Below are 25,293 nucleotides of genomic sequence, written 5' to 3'. Positions count from 1 at the left end.
TAGGCTTACGGGAATGCATTTGGGAAACATAGCCCAGGTCTCTTTGCCCCTTCTAGATCAGACATACAAGGTTCTGAAGGGTTTGTGGCTTTTTTTGTTTTTGTCTGAGTTACCCCACCTTATATTATTCTGTCTGTTGTTAACCTTAAACTGCCTTATAAGCGAGTAATGCATAAATGTAAATAAGCCTTCATTATGGATATTGAAGGTACCCAACCTTCTTGTCAAAAGGGTACGCCAGTTTGCCTGAACTAGCTAATCAAGATCTTCAGGATTATTAGAAGAAAGGAAGGTGAGCTTTTTTAGGGTTGGAACTAAACTCTGCAGGACGGTGGCCCTCCATGACTACATTTGCCTGTACTTCATCTAGTCCCAATTAAATCAACCTTTAGGATGTTTGCTATTATTGACTGCATTTTTTTGTTATTAGTCTATTTTGAATTAAATGAATTTTTTTTTGTTATTTGATTTGATCTATGATACCTGGCAAATAGAAATCAAATTGGTTTAAAAATCACAAACTAGGAGGGGTCATATACTTCATCTAGTCCCAATTAAATCAACCTTTATAGGTTATATTATAACTTTGGAGCTAAATTGCAAACAGTTCTTTATTGTGACAGGCTTTGAGTTTTAGTACCAATCACAATGTCAACCCACACCTGTTCAGAGTCGTTAGTTGTGTCACTGCAAACACAATGCAGAGTCTCATGGAATTATTCACCATACAAAAGAACAAGGACAAACTTTGTTGTTGTGTGAAATTTGACTCGTGTTAAAAAATATTAATAAAGTCACTGACATCCATTTCATATACCTTTCAAAAGGCTCTAACACCATCTTTACTGAAATTACATTATCAATATTATGTGTAAATGTAAACGCATGCTTTAAAAGAAAATCGTGTATATATAAATGTGAAAGAATTGTAAAATCTTATACAACTTCACATTGTATTGGTAAGGCATTTAGAAACACAAAAAGTGTTATTAATAGTGTCACTCTCTACCCTAATTGTGAGGGTTATTTTAATGAAAAAGGCCTTGAAATATTGTATTAAATATTTTTCCTAACATTCCACATGATTTAAAGTCTGATACATCCATCTATGTCTGTGGCACACATGCTGCTGGATGAGTTACTCATCGTTACTCATCCTCCGTCCCTGACCATAAGTATGAGCAATAGAGCCAGTGTTGCTTACCATGGCCAGCGGTAGTAATTATTCACTTCTGAAACATCATCAGACATGTTTTATAGTTGGGTCATGTTCAAAAACAATATAAATCCATTTATGTATTCCACAGATGTTTAATTTGGTGAAAACGAACCAAGAGCTTTATTATAGTTTTTTGTTCACACTGTTTTTGTTACTGTGAAACAGTCCAGACTTACCTACCATGTACAGTAAAAGGGTTTAGACCTGTGGATTTTTGTCTGCTTTATTAGATGTTGTTCAAAATGATTACCATATTCAGTTCAGTATGTTTTTTAAGCTATTGATTACAACTTACTGTAATTGACTGCATAAAGAGACTAAATCCTGGCTCTTTTTCTGTTCTCCAGTCTTGGGACATTTTCTTCAGGAATGCTAATGCTGGTGCCCCCCCAGGTTCAGCCTACCAGAGTCCTCCTCCAATGGGAGTGAGTCTGGCCGGGCTCGCTCAGGCCCAGTCTCTGGTGGGGGCCCAGCCGAATGTGGAGAAACTGGTGGAAGACCATCTGGCAGTCCAGTCCCTCATCAGGGCCTATCAGGTACACACACAGATTTTAAAAACACTGTGCAGTTGTTTGTTTAAAAATATTGGCTTAAAATGTATATTTCAGTGCTGCCTTTAATGAGTTTACCTTTAACAAGGTAAGAGATCTATGTTCATTTAGTAAAAAAATTAAGTAAAAGAGATGCTTTTGATGCTTTTTGAGGTTACAGGAGAACATTCACTAAGCAGATAGCAGAGGTCGACCAGTGTTGGGGTTTGCCGATAACTAAGGTGAAAAATATAGCCAATAATTGATTAATGTAGTCGATAGTTTCTAATAATAAAGAAATATGAATGCAAACTTTCAACTTTTTATTTACAATTTTAATTAGTGCTAAACTAACAGTAATGACAGAGTTTTTAAAATAAATAAAAATAAATGAAATCGATGGGCCTCATCACACTGACAGTTTTGTTTATTTTATTGTCATATGAAATTACAAAGAAAAAATGCAGCTTACTGGGTCTGCACAAATCATAACTAACATATTTATTTACAACGCTGAATTATGATGACAGGTGAACAGTTTCCATCCTTGACTTTGATTCATTGCACAGTGGCTAATAATCATCCTCCGGCACAGGCCACATAGGAACATGCATAAACAGCAACACTAAAACAAATGATCAGGTTCACCAACTGTCACCGCTGATTTTCCCCATAACTGGTAGTTTCATAAAGCAAATAAATGGTTCTATAAATGTGGCAGTTAATCGGTAAAATGATATATTGTTCGACCTCTAGCAGATAGTCCCGTTTGATTGAAAATGCCAAATTGTGCAATACCTCATTTTGGTTGAATCGTTTCACATCTCACATTTGTGATGCTGTGAAAGATTGGGCTCAAATCACAGTCATGGGATCTGCTTAGTGAACTCCTAATGTCTTGTGACTGCTGTTGCCCTGTTTCCAGGTAATGGGGCATCACAATGCAAACCTCGACCCACTTGGCATCAGTTGTGTAAATTTTGACGAGTCCCCAGTAGCTACTGGGTTCCAGCATGTTGGTGAGAAATGTTTTCTGTTCCCCACAGCTCAGCAGACCACCATTAATGAGCCTGTTTTGTGTGATTGTTGCTTTCCCCTTCCCTTTATCCGTCCCTCTTTCTCTCATTTCCTCTTTCCCCTGTTTTTCAACTCTTATACCCAAACCCGACACTTCCTTTCTTCTTCAATCACACTTCCTATATCATCTCAACCTTCTTGTTTTCTTGCTGTTCTGCACTTCCTCTTCCTCCCCTCTTCTATATCTTTTCCTTGTGGGTGGTTTTGCGCTCGGCTCCCATGTTTGTGGGGGGACCTCTTGTCTCCTGTAGATACGTGGTCACCATGTGGCTCAGCTGGACCCTCTTGGGATTATGGATGCTGATCTGGATTCATGCGTTCCTAATGACATTATTACATCATCGGATAAACTCGGTGAGGAATTATGAATGTCCGCCAAACCTTGGTTAGGACTCTAGAAACTGCTTTCCATGACGGTTGGTGATTGAATCTCAGCTTCACCTTCATAACTTATTCAGAATGATGGGTAGTGTGTTAAATTCATGATTGAAGAAACTCATCAACTTTTCTGAAAAGCAGTTTTAGATTTTATATATATATATTTAGACTGACTTGTAATTCTGGGTTTGCTGTGATCAAGGCCAGCAGCACTGTATTTGGCTTCTACAAAGGGAGAAGGCTATACAGCACTTTAAGACAGCAGCTCCGCCCCTTCCTGTACATTATCACGCTTGAGGTGGCTGGAATGACGTGCTTTGCTAGACCAGTTTTTGTGTATTGACTTGCTGTTACAAGCACACAAGCACATTTTCTGCACACTCTTCTGCTAGAGAGGTTAGGCTTGATATGGTTGCTGGTCTCCAGACACCATGTCATTTTACATTTGTACTTGTATCCATCGTGGACCAATGCTAGATGAGGCAGAAACTCTTATAGGAGTCATAAGTGGTCTGATGGCAGACTGTAATCGGAAGTATAAACCTTTTGATTCACATGCATTCTAGTTAAACTGTTGATTAAGGTTTTTACATTCTTATCCGTCAAACATCTGTACAAATTAATTAATATTATGACCATAGAGAGAATACTTTGAAGAGAATGCAAACGAGACTGATGGATGAAAGCCTGCAGCTAATTAAATCAATTAATCTATTGATTCTTTTTCAGTTAGTAGTTTAATAATTAACAAATTTTAGGGCATCAATTAGAGAGAGTTAGTGAATTCAGCCCAATGTGAATAGTTCAACACACTGTTTAAACAAAGTAAACAAGTCAGAACTGTATTCTCAGGTTACCATAATGACATTATCAAAGATGGCAATGTCAATATCAGTTCTCACATTATAAACAACTAGCTGTCAGTGCAGGTTTGCTAAGAATGCAGTTGAAAATTTGTCCTGAAAATTTGCAGGTGTCAAATTAAAGAACACAGACACATACTCATTTACTTATCCTGACACTACTGTTTTAACACCAAAAGACAGTTTTTTAGCCCATAATTTTAAGTTTTTCATCTAATATGTGACCCTGGACCACAAAACCAGTCATAAGTAGCACGGGTATATTTATAGCAATAGCCAAAAAATGCATTCTATGGGTCAACATTATCAATATATTTTTATGCCAAAATCATTAGGATTTTAAATAAAGATCATGTTCCATGAAGATGTTTTGTAAATTTCCTACAATAAATATATCAAAACTTCTTTAAAGGCAATTTTCTCAGTATTTAGAGTTTTTTTGTACCCTCAGATTCCAGATTTTCTAATAGTTGTATCTCGGCCAAATATTGTCCTCTCCTAACACACCATACATCAATGGAAAGCTTATTTATTTGGCTTTCAGATGATGTATCAATCTCAATTTCTTTCAGAAATCCTGGGAATTTATGTCACCTAGCACCTGAAAGTAGGGATGCACGATAGATATCGGCACGATATTTAATGCGCATCTCATCAGTAAAGCCGGTTCTGTAATCAGTGGTAAATCTCTACAGGTGCGCATTAAATCATGCCGATATCTATCGTGCATCCCTACCTGAAAACGTTGAACAGACAGTACCTCTATACAAACCCACATTTCTTTCATGACATTAAATATGACATCTATTAAAGCACAAGAAGTCTTGGCATCTGATTGGTCCATAAAAGCATTTCAGTCAAGCTAACACCAGTGACACAGTAACAGCTAAAACACCTGTTTGCCGTTGCATAGCAACATTCTGTTATTGGCAGTCATTTATGAAAGGGTTAATACACTGAATGAATTTTCCTAGTAAGATAACATTTTAATGAAATGTATGTCCCTAATATATTAATATGTAGTAACCATTTTATAGCTGTTTGGCGAAAGATTAAACTGATACCTGAAGCTGATCAAATGTAAAATGGTGAAAGTGTTTCTTTATCTCTCCTCTCACTGCTAAGCTTTGCCAAGTAGTTTACTAACCCTGATGCCCTAATGCCTCTCAGCTCCTTTATTTCCTTCAGAGACTAATGCAGAAACACCTGTGTAACCAACATCTGGATTATGAAGTATGAATTAAGAAAAACAGGAGGGGACTTCAGAATACCATGCATGCCATCTTAGTCTCTTATATTTATACCTTACTACAATTATACATTTAATCTGTGCCCAATTTTTAAACAGCAAATAAAAACATTTGGTATAATTCATGTCAGACTATAATTTCCTGCCTGTATGTATTAAAGTATGTTAATGTAGTAAATTATTTTTTGCTGAAAATAGTTTTTATTCTGCATATTTTGCCACAAAGCGAATGCAAAAAAGTCCCTCTAGGTCTGATAATTCCCTAAAGGTCATTTGTTTAACTAGTTACTCACATACATAAACTACAACAATACATTTTTAAAATGATTCAAATGAATCCTTTTTTTTTAATGTGTTGAACCAGCACTTTCAAAACATGTATAAATTTCATCATTTATTTTCACTCGGTGGTGCCTTCTGTGTGTACAGTATATTGATGCTGGTATGAACGTATGTGAGCATTTATTGCTGCACTTATATAAGAGGACAGCTCATAAAATCATTTGCACTCTGTACACTGTCAGTGTATATAGAGGAACATACTGTACATTAAAGGTGTTCTGATACATTTAAAGGGTGCAAATTTCCAAAAACAGTATTTTGCTTGCTTTCTTGAGAAGCAGCATTTTATATCTACTTCATATCCTCTTAGTACATATTTGTCAGGCCCCTTGCCAGGTTTCCCAGCATTTGCACAAACTACACTGTAAAAATAAATAATAATGACAAAATTAAAAAGAGAGAGAGGACTAAAAGCTAAATTATGACTCTCAAGTGTAAAATCTTTATGGTAAATAAGCACTTTCTTTGAAAGTACAGTGTTTATCCTTTTTGTAGCTAGTCTTGGCTCTGCCTGGCAGTGTGTGGGTTTAATTTCAGCTTGATCTTCTCCAGTCATGAAGGCTGTGATTTATCATGGGTCTTGAAACCGTGACTGCTGCAGGAATTGCTTGGTTTGGTGCCTGGTGTGATTCAGTAATGTTTTGTCTGGAATCCATATTGAGATGTGTGGTTCACCACAGTAAGTGACTCTTTAGATATCATTAGTGCAGTTGTGCTGTAGTTGAACGTTTGTTAGTCTCTCTCATTGGGATTGTCTTTGTGAGGTTTTGGGAAAAACTAACTCCCAGTGGATTTTTCTTCCCTGCTACTGCCTCTTCAGACCTTACACATGTCAAGACACGTCTAAGTGCTCTAACCATCGGAGGTAGGCTTTAATGTCAAAACCGTTCTGTGCCTCTTGCTGTAAAGCAGTGTTTTAGTAGCTGCAAGTAGTTTTAGCTGCTTTTTGTGTGTATTTCTGATTTTGGCAGTGCTAGTTAGCTTTGTGGCCACTTCGATTTTATGCATTATATTTTTCCCAAATTAACAGCAAATAGAGGTTTATATGGTATATTGTAGTAGCTTTTAGGGTTAAACATATCAAAACACCAAGAAATATTCTGTATATTATCAGTTTTTGTTTTTTACTGAAACTGTATTTTTCAGGCATCTTCAGTCAAGGACTGTTTTAGGACTGTCAGCAGAATAAAATAGTCAATTGTGACTAGTTTTGGTAGTTCACTCACTCTTAATCTAATTTCTAGCTTACTGATTGTGATTTTAAATTGATTTTTTTCTGTGCATTAGTTTTTAATACATTTAGTTAAGGAGAAAAAATATCTTTGACACATTCTGGGATACAAAATAGCTTTTTGTTTTTAAATGTAACAGCATTAAGTTAATGTAAGTAATCATACATTATATTATGTTACCTTTGATACCTCTGATATTTTAGCAAAGTGACTTTTGAGTAGAGGATAACACTACACCAGGAAGTTATGTTATGAGTTATTGCCTTAACATCTCCAAAAAGCTATGCTTCAAATTTATGAATAAATATAAATAAAACAGTAAGCGTTTTAGTTTAAAAGGTGATCATGAATAAATAAAAAATGCACTGTACACTACAGTTCAAAGGTTTGGGTTTGGAAAGATGTATTAAATTATTATTATTATTATTATTTTTTTTTTTAAAGAAGTTTCTTCTGCTCACCAAGGCTGCGTTTATCTGATCAAAAATACAGTAAAATTGTGGAATTGTTACAATTTAAAAGAACTGTTTCCTTTTTGAATATATTTTAAAATGTAATTAATTCCTGTGATGCAAAGCTGAATTTTCAGCATCATTATAATCGCCAGCCTTCAGTGTCACACAATCCTTCAGAAATCATTCAGAAAATGTGCTGCTTAGAAGAAAAAAAAATATTTTTCAGGATTTTTTTTCTTTTTTTCTTTGGATTAATAGAAAGTTAAAAAGAACAGCATTTTTAATGCTGTAGATGTATTTACTGTCACTCTTGATCATTTAATGCATCCTCGCAGAATAAAATGACTCCTTTGTATTACTCTGAACTAGTGTATAATTTCAATAGATGAACGATAAAATTGATTTTTTTTTTTATTATTCCAAAATGTTATAGTCATTTCCAAAGTAAGACTGCTTAAAGTTGTTTAATTGCAATGCTCAGGAGAGCTTCACTATTACACATAAATGTACATCTGTATTTTTCACCTTGCTTTACAGAGTCTGAATTTCACTTTGCTGAAATTTCTCAAACCTGTAATTGGGAAAAGGGTAATTCATATACTCTAAACAGCTGTCCAAATACCAAATAGTAAGAGTGAGGTATATTTAATGCCTGTTTTGCATAGCATTGTGTTAGCAGCAGCATTTAAAAATAGCCAAAAGGACAGAGTTCCTTTTTTTTATTGTTAAATTGTTATAGCATTATTTTTTATATTTATTCTATTGGTCAGTGCTTTTGATTATTAATGAGATTAGATGCGTTTTTATGTTGATTGTTGTATCTTTAATAGTTTTAGTTAACAATAACGACACCGATCTACTAGTAAGTTTCAATAATTAGTCTGGTTTTAGCTGGTTCTTAATAGGGATGCAGCGATTAACTGGTTTCACAATTAACCACGCTTTAAAATGTCACGGTTAATTAATTGTAAAGGCGCCGCTACACAGAGAGTTTCTGTTGCACAGAATGGAACAGTTGCAACTTGCGCAAAACGAAAACAAAGTTACACTAGTGGTGCACCGGCTTAAAATGCTGTGCTTATCAGAGACACAGAGGCTACACACACTAGATTAACAATGACAAAGGACCAAACCGCGATCCTTTATTTCCACCAGAGAAATGACTGAAGTCGATAGTGTGGGACTATTTTTGTTGCACCAAGAATGACCAGGGTGTCATTTAAATATTGCCATAAAAACTGCTGCTAAAGAGCGAATACACTGCTTTAAACTATTTTAATGCACAACGTGAAGGCAAGACTGACCGGCTCGTTAGCTCAGCATTCTGCCCGCTTCAGATCAGACAGAGATGAAATAATGCGGTAAGATCACATTTATTTGAATTAATTAATTATAACATTTAGCTACTTTAATTAATTATTCGATCGGGAGAGAGAACGAGGGAGAGAGACGTGTGTGAACCTGCGTCAGCACGTCTCTCTACAAATGTGTGTTTAGTTAAACAGTGATTTTACCCCCTCGTTGCTGAGGAATATAATGTAGCAATTCAGTATCTAAGCTATTTTATTAATAAAAGTCATGGGGCAGGGTTCACAACAAGTTTGTGTCCTCCTGAATGTTTGTAATTATTATAACAATTATTAAAATGAATACATATGGATGACAGTTGATTACAATAATAATTCAGCTTATTTCTCTCATTATTAATAGTTTCACCTCTGGGATAAATAAAGTTATTAGTCTTATATTAATAATACTTCAATAACATCGTTATTTAATTATCCCTTTTACAGTATTATTCGTAAATCAAAAAACAACAAAAAATAGTTTTACCATGTTTCCAGTTCTCTGCCTCAGGTCCAAAAGAAATGTGAAGTATGTAAAACTAAAAACACTAAATACTTTTGTGATCTATTTTCAAAAGGGAAATACTGACAAGGATGTTTACAGAGCAGAGGTCACCTTTTTAATTCCAATTGGAGAGATGGACTTTTGTTTGTCTTTTATTATTATTTTGTGCTGTATTATTGTTAACTGTGTTATTTCTGTTTCAAAAGGCAGCAATAAATAACACTTTAATATCTAAAGAGTGTCCATGTGATTGTATACATTATAAATGCATAATAATCATCATAATCATAAAACCGTGACTATTTCTCAAACATTTTTTGTAATAATGATATTTGATAATAGATAATAGATTTTTGTTAAATGATTTTTTTAGATTCATGACCCTCTATCAGTTATTATAAGTATATTATTGTAAACACGTTTCCTGTTCATTGTAATAAACATAAACAGGCATAAATCAAGTAAATCTCCAGCCTTTAAGTTTAAAACAACCTAGAATATTCCTAATGAGCTTTAAAAGATCATAGTCATAAAGATGCTGTTTAAAGAAAGTAGGATACACATAAAAAAAAAAGAAAAAAAATATTGTGTGATGAGATGTGGACATTGTGTTTGTAGCGAAGAATGCTTCTGCTTAAGGTCTGGCTTATTTGGGGAAGTTATTTTGATGCGGAGTGCATTTTGGTGGCTTTGCTGTCTTCTAGCTTCAGATAAGGTGAAGGGAAGCTTTATGTGGCGGTTAATAAAGTCTGTGTACAGTATTTAGTTTGGATGCTTTTGTAATGTTCCTAAAACACACACACACACACACACACCCTCTATATCCACTTCTTTATTCCCACATGTGTGTGTACACGCATATACACACTAAAAACAAGTTCATACTCTCTCCCAATGCTCAGTCTCTCTCTCTCTCTCTCGCTCATTAGCGCTCCCATTAACACACTCAGATCTACTATAGGCTACTCTATGTCTCTTTAACATACCCGCTCATATTCCTTGAGGTGCATGGCTGCCTCTTTTTGCACTCTTTGCTGAACAACCAAAATGATCAACACCAAGAGGTCAGTGTCTGTGTGTGCTGACCTCTCAGTATCTCTGTACAGCCGAATGCTTGGCATGTTGTTGTAGGTACTGAATGAACAGCGGTAAATACTCATTTTTCATCCATTTATGAAATTAACTCACATTGCCCAAATATACCAAGCATTTCAGAGAAACTGTAGGCGTTTTAATACCCAAAGACTACAGTTCTGCCAGGTTTTCAACCCGCATGTTGAGGAATTTGAATAAGTAGTGTTGCTGTGGATCATAAAGAAACCGTCTGAATCTTGTGTTCAATGCTTTGGAAGTGTGAATGTGTGTGATTTCAAAGATGAATCTCATAAAGAAATGTCCAGCTCATGTTGCAGCCCCAATACAGTGAATAAATATCATCCTTTAATAATAATAATAATAATAAAAAAAAATATATATAAACTAAAGATTTTCATTTATATTTTATATTATTATTTGAAATGTGACTTGGACATGTTGACAGGTTTTGTGAGATCAGTCTTCAAAGGTTTATTAAAATTTATTTATTTGTTATTGAAACAATATATTATATTTTGTAAATATTTAGTAAGCCTTTTTTTTAATCATCCCTGTGTAAGGATATTGGGGCCCTATGAATTCCATTTTTATTGTATTTTTATTTATTAATTTATTTTGGTTCAATTTTTAACATTCCATTTTAATGGTTAAATTAAATTTTGCTAATCAAAAAGCATGAAATCATGAAACTTAGACAGATACTAGTGCATATTGCTACATGGTTAATTGTACAGCCCTACTTTTGTTTTATTTATCCAAAATTTGCCAAATTCAGTGAGATTCTGCAATATACTATCAGTTCCGTGACTGGATTCTGGGATTTTTGTTTGCATTCTCCACATTTTTAAAATCACAGAGGCCTAGGATACGTAATCAATAAATACTTAATACAGATGTTGATGTTTATTTATACTAGTTATATTAGAATGCACTTTGTCAAAATATATGTACTTTAGTATATATGAAATAGTACATCGTCCTTTTCTTTTCTTTTTCTTTTTTTTTTTTGGCTTGAGCTGCTGAAATAATAATAATAAACAAATATAATCGTCTCATTATACTACTGAGTTGCAGCTCACAATCCAAAGCTGCTTGTTGACATTAAATTCAGGTTGCATTTAATGAAACAATTATACTAGCGTTATTAACACCAATATTTTATACGATCATGCTGTTAACCCACTTTTTTCTTTTCTTTTCTTTTTTTTTTTTGAACCCCCTAATGCTTCACACCCCAACTCTCTCATTAATTTTCAAACCACCTTTCTTTTGTCTTCATTTTCTCTCTCTCATTCTTTCTCCTTTTCCATACATTTACTAACCACTTCATGTTCTTTTTATATATTGTCCGCTTTGCTGTTACCATTATTTAACATTTATCATGCTATTTGCTGGTGCTTTTTGTCATGCCCACCTTGATTCTGGTTATGCATGGCATCCTCATGTTTACTCCATTCATTGCCCACCAACTCACACATGCTTGTTTTTTGTTTGTTTTTCTCCATGTCTGTCATTTTTTCTTGTTTTTATCATTTATATCTACCCCTTCCCTCTCTGGATTGTCTTTCACTTTGTTATTTTAATTTCTCCTCCATCCCCTGGCATCAATGCTGGCCTTCTTTTGTGTTTCTTCTCTTTTCTGTTGACCCTGTCCCCCTCCCTCTCCACCTGCCCTTCTTCTCTGGGTTGGGTTGGACGTGTTGTGTGTTTGGCTGTCAGGTTTCTATGGGCTTGATGAATCTGATCTGGATAAAGTGTTCCGCTTGCCCACCACCACCTTTATCGGGGGCAATGAGAGCGCTCTGCCCCTCAGGGAGATCATCCGCCGCTTGGAGGTGAGTGAGGACACAAGGATTATTTCAGCCTCAGGTCTGTGTAAATGTTTCTATCACACAGGAAGACTACCATAATGCAGTGGTTCTCAAACAAGGGCCCGGACCCCACTAGGGAGCCCCAGCAAACTACTATTTTAAACAAACTTAAAATTTTTTTTTTTTTTTTTACAAATCCTGCAGTTTACCAACAGTATACTGCATTTTATGAAAATTACTGGTTTAACTGATTTGAATGTTAAGATTGGGTTAAGCATTGTGAAGGAAAGGAATGTGCGCTAAATGGAATGCGGCACAATAATAGTTTTACTATTAAAAGTGCTGTATGTAAGATTTTGACTCTACTAAAGCATAAAAATAGCATCATATGCTTGCAGATATTTAAGAAACATGCTAAGTTAACATACTTGTTTATCTGAGAAACAATGCTACAGTCAGTAATTCTCCTTTGAAAATGTGTGTTCCGGGAACGTCGTTCTCTGTTTTGGTTTTATATATATTAAATATAATTAATCATTTTGTATTTTCTTAATTTCTCCAGTACCGAAAGCAGAACCGATAACATCCGAGTTTATTGATACTACAGTCTTTCATAATTTGGCCCTGGGGCCCGTTTAATACTGGGTTTTGGTACCCATCCGTAGGACCTTCCAATATTGTTGTGAACAGTGGTGGGGTTTGGAGTCAAAAAGGCATTGTGCAATAAATCTCATCTTTGTTGTTTTTGTTTTAATTCAGGTGTTTGACTTAACCAGCCATGACTGCGTTTACCAAAATCATTGTTAGCATTGAAAGTTGATCTTAGCTCCACTGGTGGCAATGGGTCTAAGATATACTTAAGCTTACGATGCTTTTGGGAAACGTAGCCCATGACAGTATCATTTGCATTATTTATTATTTTAGGTAGTATTGATCCAAAGTCTGTAGCCATAGCTTCACCATAAATATTAAATGCAGTTGCCCCACAACTTTTTTTATTGCTGCACAAAATTGATGCTTAAACAATGACTGAGTGATTGTTTGAATGTCATGGCATTACTTAAAACATCAACCCTGCTTTTTTCCTCAGAACCAACTTCATGTTTCTGAGTCTTTTTTTTTTTTTTTCACACAATTTAATTTATGAGTCAGTTCTCCTCAAGTTCATGCATACAACCACTGATGTACAGGTACATCTCAAAAAATTTGAATATCATGGAAAAAATCTTAATTTTTTGTAATTTTATTCAAAAAAGCAAACTTTCTTATATTCTAGATTCATTGCACACAAACTGAAATATTTCAAGAGTTTTTTTTTTTTGTTTAATTCTTATGGTAACGACTCACAGCTTTGGAAAATTTAAATTCAATTCAATTCAAGTTTATTTGTATAGCGCTTTTTACGATACAAATCATTGCAAAGCAACTTTACAGAAAACTAAGTTTCTACAATATTTAGAAATTCAGTATCTTAAAAAATTTTTAATATTTTCTCAAAGATCAATCAAAAAAAGATTTACAAAACAGAAATTTTCAAGATCTCCAAAGCAGGTTTAATTATGCACTCAGTACTTGGTTGGGGCTCCTTTTGCACGAATTACTGCTTTAATGCGGCGTGGTATGAAGATGATCAGTCTGTGGCACTGCTGAGGCGTTATTGAAGCCCAGGTTGCTTTGATAGCGGCCTTCAGCTCCTCTGTATTGTTTGTCAGATGTTACTTATCTTCCTCTTCACAATAGCCCATAGATTCTCTGTGAGGTTCAGGTCAGGTGAGTTGGCTGGCCAATCAAGCTCAGTAATATCATGGTCAGCAAACCACTTGGAAGTGGTTTTGGCACTGTGGGTAGGTGCTAAAGTCCTGCTGCAAAATGAAATCAGCATCTCCATAAAGCTTGTCAGCAGATGGAAGCATAAAGTGCTCAAAAATCTCCTGGTAAACGTTTGCATTGACTTTGGACTTGATAAAACACAATGAACCAACACCAGCAGACGTCACAGCACCCCGAATCATCACTGACTTCAGAAACGTCACAATGGACTTTGGATTCTGTGCCTCTCCAGTCTTTCTCAAGACTCCAGACCTTGATTTCCAAATGAAATGCAAAATTTTCTTTCATCTGAAAAGAGGACTGTGGACCACTGACCAACAGTCCAGTTCTTTTTCTCCTTACCCCAGGTGAGATGCTTCTGATGTTTTTTTCTGGTTCAGGAGTGGCTTGGTTCTAGGAATGTGACAGCTATAGTCCATTTCCTGAAGACGTCTGAGCGTGGTGACTCTTGATGTGCTGACTCCGGCTTCAGTCCACTCCTTGTGAAGCTCTCCCAAGTTCTTGAATCGGCTTTTCCTGACAATCTTCCCAAGGCTTTGGTCATCCCTGTTGCTTGTGCACCTTTTCCTTCCAGTCAACTTTCTATAAATATATTTCGATACAGCACTCTGTGAACAGTCAGCCCTTTCAGCAGTGACCTTCTGTGACTTACCCTCCTTGTGGAGGGTGTCGATGATCGTCTTGTGGACAACTGTCAAGTCAGTAGTCTTTCCCCAATTGTGGTTGCATGTTCTAAACTAGCCCAGGAGGTACCCAGTATTTATACTCAAAATTATTCAAACTAATCAAGATCAATTTTTTGAGATACTGAATTTTTTAATTTTCCTAAGCTGTAAGTCGTAACCATCAGAATTAAAACAAAAAGCTCAGTTTGTGTTCAATGAATCTAGAATATAAGAAAGTTAGCTTTTTTTTTTTTTTTATTAAATTACAAAAAATAAAGAACTTTTCCATGAAATTCTAATTTTTTGAGATGTACCTGTACTACTTCACATTAATTATGAACATGGTTCGCTAATTTTTGACAACATGTTTCACATTACTGTTTTATTTTTTGAAGAGTTTAATGAATTGAAGCATGACAAAAGTTTTTTGGTTAAATGGTAGGGTACTGTTTTGGGTGTGATTTTTGTTATTTCATGTGGTATTTTTATTTCAGTTTGGTTGCTGAAATGTTGTGTTTCTCAGATGGCGTATTGCCAGCATATAGGGGTTGAGTTCATGTTCATCAATGACCTGGACCAGTGTCAGTGGATCAGACAGAAGTTTGAGAGGCCTGGAGTCATGCAGTTCAGCCTGGAGGAGAAGAGAACACTGCTGGCTCGCATGGTCCGCTCCACCAGGTACACACACAAAGGCCAAATGCGAGAGTACACATAGGAATACATGCATTAAACCTTTTCTTACAAATTCTGAACATTTGTCTCGGTCTGAACAGGCACATTACCAGCCATTTGTCCAAATTAAAGTCTATTTCACACTGAACATTTGACTTGGTGTTATTGTTGTAATGCATTTCCCAACTCTGGATGTGTTTAAATTGATATTTTGTTCTTAAAACCCAGGTTTTACGTTTTTTCCTGCAGCTCTGTAATATATGTGTGCTGATTTCTGCAGGTTTGAGGAGTTCCTGCAGAGGAAATGGTCATCGGAGAAGCGCTTTGGGCTGGAGGGCTGTGAGAGTTTGATCCCTGCGCTCAAAACCATTATTGATAAATCCAGCGAGAAGGGAGTAGACACGGTCATCATGGGAATGCCTCACAGGTAGAAGAGGGGATTCAAATGTGGGAAACTGATATTACAGTGACATTAGTATGTTCCATTACGATGATTCTTGGTATCTCTTTCTGTCTGTCTCTGTAGAGGGCGTCTGAACGTGCTTGCCAATGTGATCCGTAAGGAGCTGGAGCAAATTTTCTGCCAGTTTGACTCTAAACTGGAAGCTGCCGATGAGGTCAGTGACGTTTTGTGTCTATGTGCACTTTTTTGGATCCTTGTGAACTTATTCATCAGAACAAACAAAAGAACCACTACATCTGATGAAATATGTCTGTACCTCTACAGGGTACAGGAGATGTCAAGTACCACTTGGGCATGTACCACAGGAGGATAAATCGTGTGACTGACAGGAATATTACTTTGTCATTGGTGGCCAACCCTTCCCATCTGGAAGCAGTGAACCCGGTGGTGCAGGGCAAGACTAAAGCAGAGCAGTTCTACTGCGGAGACACAGATGGCAATCGGGTGAGACATAAAGTGCATCAATCTATCCTTTTTGATTTAGTGAGGAGACACAGATGGCAATCGGGTGAGACATAAAGTGCATCAATTTATGTTTTATTATTGATTGATTGATCAGTGACATTGGTTTATAAATGTTCTTTTAAATGTTCTTGTGTGTGTTTTTGTCTCAGGTGATGTCCATTCTGCTCCATGGTGATGCTGCATTTGCAGGTCAGGGCATCGTGTATGAAACCTGCCATCTGAGTGATCTGCCCTCCTACACCACACATGGCACTGTGCATGTGGTGGTCAACAACCAGGTACACGTGCACAAACGAACCCATGTGTTAAAATACATGGTAACACACCCAATCAGATGTCCTCTTAATACCCCTCTGCATCCCTTTCTCAGATCGGTTTCACCACAGATCCTCGTATGGCGCGCTCTTCTCCGTATCCTACTGATGTTGCCCGTGTGGTCAATGCCCCCATTTTCCACGTCAACGCAGATGATCCTGAAGCTGTAGTGTACGTGTGCAACGTGGCCGCAGAGTGGAGAGCCACCTTCCACAAAGATGTGGTGGTGGACCTGGTGAGTGATGGTGTTTTGTGTCTTTTATAAACACTTTATTCTTATTAATGGTTATAGTTCATGACATCAGTCAGGCATATGACATCTTTCCTTTAGGTCTGTTACCGCCGTAATGGCCACAACGAGATGGACGAGCCGATGTTCACCCAGCCGCTGATGTACAAACAGATCAAGAAGCAGAAAGGAGTTCTGCAGAAATATGCTGAGAAGCTCATCGCCGAAGGGGCTGTCTCACGACAGGAGTATGAGGTCAGACAATCCTGCCCAGAACCAATCAGCTGCATCGTATCTTCAGCTAGTCTTTCTGAAAGGTTTTTATCTGTTTCTTGACTCTGTACACAGGAAGAGATTTCCAAGTATGACAAAATCTGTGAAGAAGCTCATGCTCGCTCAAAGGATGAGAAGATCCTCCACATCAAGCACTGGCTGGACTCCCCCTGGCCAGGTGTGTGTGAACATGGATTTTATTGAAATACATCCTTGAATTATGACCAAATTTGTTGTTGCCAGACTCAGAAGGTGCGTCCACAGGATTCTTCATTGAATATTTCATAAATATTTCCTTAATGTTGCAATGAAATCAGACTAGTAAGTAGTGGTGCACCGATTGTAATTTTCTTGGCCATTTCCCAAAATTTTTTTAAGTGCGACCTGCAAATGCCGATTTGTGCCAATTCCGATTTTCTCTTTAAGAACTGTAATTGACAGCATATACTTTTTTAAAACATTTATTTCAAAAAAAAAAAAAAAAATTTAACATTACAATTTCCCCAAACTGCACAAAGTTACAGGATGTTCTCTCAATTGAATAACTCTCAAAATAAAGTGCTCTGTGTCTGCTCTGTGAAAGAGGAATAAATAACAATTCGTTGAAAATAAGTTGCTGTATATAACAATAGGATTTAATTTTCCACTGTTTACAAATGAGCAGTTTTTTGCTAACCTTATTAAATGTGTCATCTTTCATGTCAAATTCTTAAATTTGATCAATTAATTCAGAAATAACTAGAGTTTCTACCATTCAAATGAAATCAGTATCAACACACTCCATCTTTCCACTGCAGGAAACACCAGAGCTGCATCTTGAAGTAGCATTAGATGTGTTTACACAGACTGTTTAATGAAGCTGAGATAAATGCATTTACAGTACACTGCAATATTGCAAAATTCTTATTTTGCTAAATCATTGCACGCTAACGACGAGAGACAAAACTACTTCAGCATTTGCTGATAACGGTATATAATAATCTTAAATTATTCCCTTAATATTTCTATTGTGGCCCGTATAGTGAAAAACATGACAAGAAACCTATTTCGCGTTAAACAAGTTGTTTTAGAAAATTTGTGCACAAAATAAAGCTGTGCTCTTAATTTTTATTGACTGCAGTGTTAATAATTTTAATAATAGGCCTATAATTCATTGTATAAATTAATAGACCTGTTTAAAAAAAAAAAAAAAAAAAACCTTTAAAAAAAGATTTTCATTGAGGACAGCACGTCATGCGGTGAGTGGAAATAGTTGTATGAATTGTCGGCAGTTTATCTATTGTAAAAAATGGTTAGAATTTACCATGTTTTCCTGCCAGTTGGCATTGAGAGTGACTAACACTTGATGGTCAGAAAAAATGACTAAATAGATACGTGTAAAAACATAAATAACAATAAAATAAAATAATAAAAAAATAAAAAAAATCCCTACTTTCTCTCTTTTCTATGTGAGTTCATAAATTGTATTAATTTGTAAGTGTCGTATTTGGCACTTGGCATTAGAAGTTATATTACTAATAGTGGCATATGAGAAGTTTAATACCAGGGAAAAAATGTAAAATGTGCCTTTTTCGAAGCTGCTCTATATAAAAAAAAGACACATGGTGGCTGAATTTGCATGCTGTTTAGATAGCTGAAGCTTATAGGCGTTCATTACTTTCACTCAATTTAATTAGTTTTTTTAGCACCCCCAATAAAGAAAGTCCTGGAGCCGCCACTGTACGTAGCCTAATCATTTTCACACATACATGCAGTGAAAAGCTATAAAATAATATGAACATATTGTCTATAATAAAATGAAATGTTTTTAAAGTGTTATGGCATTTGTGATGTTATTGTGCATTGCGTGCTGCTGTCTCACTCCTTATAACCTGCTGTCTCTGTCAGTTGAACAGCAACAACACAGCGCATCTCAATTCTCACAAAGACAGATTCTGTGTTCTCGCATCCTTCCAAATTCGTTCTTTCAAGGAAGCCTGGCAAGACCGGTCTCCACGAGAACACAAGTCTGTTATTTGCATTTTTGTAATTGAGAAACAGCCACTGCCTTAATGAATGGCCCAGTGAGTCACTGACTCACTCGATTCATTCAAAAATGTGGATTCATTCAGTAACAAAACACTGCTGTGTTGCTCGGAGACACGCAGCAGTTCTGCCGTGGCTTTAAGAACTATTTTTGTCTGCACAATTGAGCAAAAACTGTCAATATTGTTTCCTGGAATGTCCAGTGTAAGTCACCTAATATTGAATTTTAGTTTTTTGAACTACTGTTGTATAAAATCAATGTCACATTATATTCGTGCTGATATTTGGGAAAACATCTTGGTCATGTAATGTTGCTTCCCTCTTAACAGTAACATATTTTTTCTTCCATTATGTGAAGTACATCTAAATTAAATGGATTATTGAAAAAGAATAAAAGTAGGACAGAGACTTCTATTTATCAGTTGTTGATTGGATTTTAAGATGTAGGCATTGCACTCAAACGTGGAGACATATGACCTTGAACTTACAGGGGTGATTTTATTTAACTATTATTAATTAACTATTAATTTTAATTAACTTAGTGATTTATTAAACTGGGAAAATGCTTCTCTCTAAACTTTGTTGGAAATAATGTCTTTCTTTAAATGTTTTGTTCCAGTTGTATCTTCCGGTGACCATCTGGAAGTGGGTGGTTCACAATGAGTTGCAATATGTGCCAGACTTAGTCAAACAATAGACTAAGCAAGACTGATTTAAACAGCATTAATGTACAGCATTTTGCTGCTGCTTAATCTGTTTCTAGATCTTACAGCACAGTCATTGTGTTTGGTGTGCAGGTTTTTTCACTCTGGATGGTCAGCCCAAGAGTATGAGCTGCCCATCCACCGGTCTGCAAGAGGAGGAGCTGTCCCACATCGGACAAGTGGCGTCATCAGTACCCGTGGAGGACTTCACAATTCATGGAGGTGCACTAGACCTAGCAAAATAGTACATAAATATGCACACATTTCATGCATTCTGTTACTATAATACTCATCTTCCCTTCATGTACAGGTCTGAGTCGTATTCTGAAGGGCCGTGCTGAAATGATCAAGAACAGGACCGTGGACTGGGCTCTGGGAGAGTACATGGCCTTCGGCTCTCTGCTCAAGGAGGGCATCCATGTGCGTCTCAGTGGCCAAGATGTGGAAAGAGGAACCTTCAGGTATAAACAATAACACTGAACCACATAACAAAATAATCATCATGTAGTTATGAATCTAAATCTAGTTAGGTAGTAACGTCTACACATTTCTGTTTCATAGACTGTTTTTGTAGAGCCACTATTTCAAACGCAGCATTATTTTGAATCTCAGCCCAGTGTAAAAGGTCACTGACCTGTTGCTTGTTCCATTTGCAGTCACCGTCACCATGTTCTTCATGATCAGAACGTAGACAAGAGGATCTGCATTCCCATGAACCACGTATCCCCTAACCAAGCGCCGTACACCGTCTGCAACAGCTCTCTGTCTGAGTACGGAGTACTAGGTATTCAGACGCTCGCAGTACTTGTTAAAATGATCTCTGCAAGGTAGAGGGCTCTCATGGAAACTCATGTTTTCTTTAGGTTTTGAGTTGGGCTTTGCTATGGCCAGTCCCAATGCTCTAGTTCTGTGGGAGGCCCAGTTTGGAGACTTCCATAACACGGCTCAGTGTATAATAGACCAGTTCATCTGCCCTGGCCAAGCTAAATGGGTCCGCCAGAACGGCATTGTCTTACTGCTGCCACATGGCATGGAGGGCATGGTAAGCCCATTATTACCCACAATTCATACCACTTTTCACTCATCCTTGTGAGCTGGCTGTAAATGAGTTGATGTGGTTTTATTTTGTCCCTTCACAGGGTCCCGAGCACTCTTCTGCCCGTCCAGAGCGCTTCCTGCAGATGTGCAATGATGACCCTGACTTTAACCCTGTAAGACTTCTAACGTCTCTAAATGTTGATACTATCTTGATATTAACAAAGCTTTCATAGTCGGAATATATCAATGCAACTGTTATTTTGGCTGCAGAAAGTCACTGATGACTTTGAGGTGCGTCAGCTGTATGACTGCAACTGGATTGTCGTAAACTGTTCAAATCCCGCCAACTATTTCCATGTAATAAGGAGGCAGATCCTTCTTCCCTTCAGAAAACCTGTGAGTTCAGCTGTCTGGGAGCATCTGAAAGTTCGCTGATTCATGAAATGCATTACTGGTACTTAAAGAACATTTTGAATTTTCAATTAATTTATTCATTTTCTTGTTTTTAGCTTATTGTCTTCACCCCCAAATCTCTGCTGCGTCACCCGGAGGCCAAGTCTAACTTTGACCAGATGCTACCAGGTCAGAAACCGTTTGTTTCTTGCTGTTTAAAGGGAATTTATTAAACAACTGTACCACATTAAAACACTATATTGCCGGGATAGCATGTTGGCATCAGCATGGCTAATTTAAAAAGAAAAACAAATTATAAGACTTCATTTCAACATTACATGAGAGGGTTTTAAATCTGCAGGCTTTGGGAGAATGTGAAACAAAGTTGAAATAAGAAATGCAAGAGCTTTGGATATCAACTCTATGATGAAAGTGTGATTGTTTGAGCTAAATGGGAAATCTGATAGATAGGTTGATTTAAAAAAAAAAAAAAAAAAAAAAAAAAAAAAGCTTTTAGTAGTGGTTGACCACTATAGATTTTTTTTTTTTTATGTCTGATGTCGATTTCTTAGAGAGCAGGGTTGCTAATTTGCCACCAGAAAGTTGGTATAAATTATATCATACTATTAAATGATAGTAAATAACACAGTGCATAATTTCTGCAATTAAATTTCTATTTATTTTAAATAATATTTACACGGATGTAAATAATTTGAAAATAAATAAATGTAAATATATTATTATTAGAGTTTAATTTTAAAAAATGACCTGTAAAATTAGATTTATACTTTTTTGATTTTGTAATTCTATTAGAGTATATTTCATAAGAAGTTAAAACAGATGAATAAAAAGGAAGTCTGATAGTTTGTGTGCACTGGGAATTATATTTGATCAAATAAATACCAGTCAGCTATAATTCAACATACAGTACACAACGAATATGACTTGTCGGCAAAAAAAGGTGCATAAAACAACATGCAAATAAACACATACTATCTGTGCGTATCTCTCCAGGCACTCATTTCCAGCGTGTGATCCCAGATGATGGACAGGTAACTCAAAACCCCTCAGAGGTCAAGCGCATCATCTTCTGTACAGGAAAAGTCTATTACGAGCTCACACGTGAACGCAAAACACGCAACATGGAGGACTCTGTGGCCATCACTCGCATTGAGCAGGTACCGCCGTCTTCAGTAGAACTTCAGCAATGCTTTCTTGAATGATGATCTGATTCTCCCTCTCGCTCCTCCCCAGCTCTCTCCTTTCCCGTTTGACCTGGTGAAGGCTGAGACTGAGAAATATCCCAATGCTGACCTGGTCTGGTGTCAAGAGGAGCATAAGAACCAGGGATACTACGACTACGTCAAGCCCCGCATGCGCACCACCATCGACCGTGCCAAGCCTGTCTGGTAAGCTCTCGTCGTCTTATATAGAGCCGTGACACTCCAGGTGCTCTGTATTTTGACCAATCCTCACTCTGTCCTTCTGTGTGCAGGTATGCCGGACGTGAGCCTGCCTCCGCCCCAGCCACGGGAAACAAGAACACCCATCTTCTGGAGCTGAAGCGTTTCCTCGACACTGCCTTCAACCTGGACGCCTTCAAAGACCACGTCTAAACCTGTCCGAAACTCACAAACACCCCATTGACCTGGCAACCAAATACACTACGCCAAACCGTTTTATCCCATAAAGAATACAGTTTATCCAGCATGTTCTGGTTTGCAAAATACACTCTCCGTCCTGGGCTCACACTGTCTCCTGCATGAATTCACTATTTTTTTTAGTTAATATAGTTCAGTTCAAGCCTTCGTCACCATTGTTGCCCAGTTCAACAACACCAAATGATGATGAACCGCAGGAAATTCCGATTCTCTTGGTTGAGTATAACAGCACAAATGTTGATTTGAATAGACCTAATGCATTTACAACCAAAGCACCGCTCCAGTCCCGTTACAGTCTTCACGTCTGTTGCCTCCAAACTCACGATTAAGAGATTTTTTCCTTAAACTTTCAAAAGTAGGGTTGTTGGTATCCCGATTCTCCACGGCTATATGGCTTTAATTTGTATGTTTGTGTTTTCTTTTGGTTTTCTTTATTGATAATTGTGGGCTAAGTTCAGAATAAGGGAGAATTTTGGCACATACGTCTGCAGAGTCTGTATAGTGGGCTGGATTGCAAAGTAAGTGGTAAAAATGATGGTTTTCTGGTAAGAAGGAAAACAGTTGGTTCACTGAAGTGGATGTTGCAGTTGTATGAGTGTATTTATGTAAAAATGACTTCGTATTCAGAGGAGGAAAGGCTTGGCGTTAAAATCAGGACTGGACATTTTTTGTGGCACCTTTACATGTACGTGCCTCTGTTCTGGTTCCAGATCATTGTCTATAGTCTGTACACTCGGCTAATCATTGATGCAGCCTGCTCCAGATAAACCCTCTTTGCCATCTGATAATGTGTGCCATGCAGCCCAACCCAGCAGCAGGGACATTTAATATGGCAAGCAAGACCGAATTACACCTGTTTGTGGTTGCTCTTTTAAATAGAAACCAATGACATCCTTTTGGCTTTTTCAAAGAGAGAGAGAGCAAATGATTTTATTTATTTTGGTTTTTGGAGGAATAAGATTCTGTCCTCGTAACGGTTTAGCTTCATACAATAAACTCATTATCTTCTCAAACGTTGGAAGTTGTTCATTTATTAGTTTAAGAAACTGCATTGTGTCTGTGATTGTGCAAAATGGCATGTGATTTTTGAGGACACAACCAGTGCTAGTAGTCTACATCTTGCAAATGAAGTGATTTTAAATTTCGTTATATTCAAATAATCTAACTGGATTAACCCCTTAACTGTCACCGTCCCACCTTTTTTGTTGTCCTTTTTCTCTATAAAATCTTTTAGTAATCATCATAAATTATATATCACTTGAAAGCTTAGAAGCCCAAGATTCATCCTGTGATAACCATTTTGAAATCGGACATTGCGTTACCATGGAAATGGTACTTTAAAATCTTATGGCGGTCTCCTCCCCCTTAGTGGGCAGTGTCGAGTGTCATATTACAAAATGCATTACGGTCTTTTAGAATCAAAACGTTTTATAATCTTGGCAACAAACATATCATTGGAAAGGTCTGAGTCTCAGGATTCCATATTTGGTGGTTATTTTAATATAGAATTGACAGAGAAATCTAGAGAAAAATTCATTAAACAAAATTCAAAGGTTTTGATGGCTCCCAGTGGCTGTTTGTGGTATGACGCCCTAAATAAAATCGCACAGGAACCTCAATTTTTTTCATATCAACTTCAAATTTGGAACATAACTTATTTAGACAAAAGGCTTTAATTTTATACCAATTTAGAGTAAAACTTATGAAAAATATTTATAATAAAATAAAATTAATATAGCGCATTTTATTTACAGTACATTTAAACTTCTATAATTTTTTGATACTTTAATTTTTTGAAAGAATTCCACTTTTGCCAAAATCTGCTAATTTTCTTATTTAAAAAGAGACCAACCTTAGGTCTATATTCCAAAGGGTTCATAAATTACGACTATTTAAGTTTGGATAGTGCACTTTAATGCCTGTTTTAAAAAATGGGGGGTGACAGTTAAAGGGTTAAAATACACAGGTTTAATAAAGATGTAAACCTTTATTGCATTGCATCATTTAATTATTTTTACGTTCTTTTTTTATGGAAAAACAGTTATTGATAATTCTGCAATCACAAATGTATGCAAATGAATAAATGTCTGCAAAACAAGCAAGTTAGTGATAATTACAGCAGAACATTTAGTGGGAACTATAACATATTCTATGAGGAGCCTTTTAATATTGTGTCGGGACAGTTAGGGCCTTTAAAAAAAAAGTTTGAGAACTGCACTAGATCCTTTTCATTGAATTCATAATGCATGAAATGCAGACCAAGCAATGAAATATTTTATGCATTTCACTACTACAATAAATTACGAACGTGTACTCTAGTGATGTTCGGTTCGGTCTGAACGAATCGTTCTTTTGAGCCGGTTCACAAATCGAACTGAATCGAACTTTAGTTCCGGGTTGATGACGCAGGACGCACAGCCGAAGTAGCACGTCCAACTCAAAAAGAAATTTCTTTACA

The 25,293-nt window shown here is 36.6% G+C and overlaps 1 protein-coding gene across 4 annotated transcripts in view; it reads left to right on the top strand.

Moving 5' to 3' along the window:
• LOC109107205 (2-oxoglutarate dehydrogenase, mitochondrial) overlaps positions 1 to 23,848 on the top strand; it is a 28,448-nt gene extending 4,600 nt beyond the window's left edge. Inside the window, exons 3-25 of one of the 4 annotated variants that reach the window (XM_042730089.1) lie at positions 1,567 to 1,755; positions 3,078 to 3,180; positions 6,479 to 6,523; positions 7,883 to 7,933; positions 12,011 to 12,126; positions 15,121 to 15,275; positions 15,550 to 15,696; positions 15,796 to 15,886; positions 15,997 to 16,176; positions 16,347 to 16,475; positions 16,568 to 16,747; positions 16,844 to 16,996; positions 17,090 to 17,192; positions 19,837 to 19,965; positions 20,054 to 20,204; positions 20,400 to 20,527; positions 20,607 to 20,785; positions 20,883 to 20,954; positions 21,052 to 21,177; positions 21,291 to 21,363; positions 22,189 to 22,352; positions 22,429 to 22,583; positions 22,670 to 23,848. In XM_042730089.1, the coding sequence (XP_042586023.1) occupies positions 1,567 to 1,755; positions 3,078 to 3,180; positions 6,479 to 6,523; positions 7,883 to 7,933; positions 12,011 to 12,126; positions 15,121 to 15,275; positions 15,550 to 15,696; positions 15,796 to 15,886; positions 15,997 to 16,176; positions 16,347 to 16,475; positions 16,568 to 16,747; positions 16,844 to 16,996; positions 17,090 to 17,192; positions 19,837 to 19,965; positions 20,054 to 20,204; positions 20,400 to 20,527; positions 20,607 to 20,785; positions 20,883 to 20,954; positions 21,052 to 21,177; positions 21,291 to 21,363; positions 22,189 to 22,352; positions 22,429 to 22,583; positions 22,670 to 22,790 (2,940 nt within the window). In that variant the 3' untranslated portion in view covers positions 22,791 to 23,848. Of the gene's footprint in view, positions 1 to 1,566; positions 1,756 to 2,674; positions 2,769 to 3,077; positions 3,181 to 6,478; positions 6,524 to 7,882; positions 7,934 to 12,010; positions 12,127 to 15,120; positions 15,276 to 15,549; positions 15,697 to 15,795; positions 15,887 to 15,996; positions 16,177 to 16,346; positions 16,476 to 16,567; positions 16,748 to 16,843; positions 16,997 to 17,089; positions 17,193 to 19,836; positions 19,966 to 20,053; positions 20,205 to 20,399; positions 20,528 to 20,606; positions 20,786 to 20,882; positions 20,955 to 21,051; positions 21,178 to 21,290; positions 21,364 to 22,188; positions 22,353 to 22,428; positions 22,584 to 22,669 lie in introns of all 4 variants that reach the window. The other 3 variants (XM_042730086.1, XM_042730087.1, XM_042730088.1) reach the window with 3 other exon arrangements.
• Positions 23,849 to 25,293: the final 1,445 nt, after the last annotated feature.

Source organism: Cyprinus carpio, chromosome B8 (genome assembly GCF_018340385.1).
Source record: "Cyprinus carpio isolate SPL01 chromosome B8, ASM1834038v1, whole genome shotgun sequence".
Classification (NCBI taxonomy): domain Eukaryota; kingdom Metazoa; phylum Chordata; class Actinopteri; order Cypriniformes; family Cyprinidae; genus Cyprinus; species Cyprinus carpio.
This window is presented reverse-complemented; position numbering and strand designations above follow the sequence as displayed.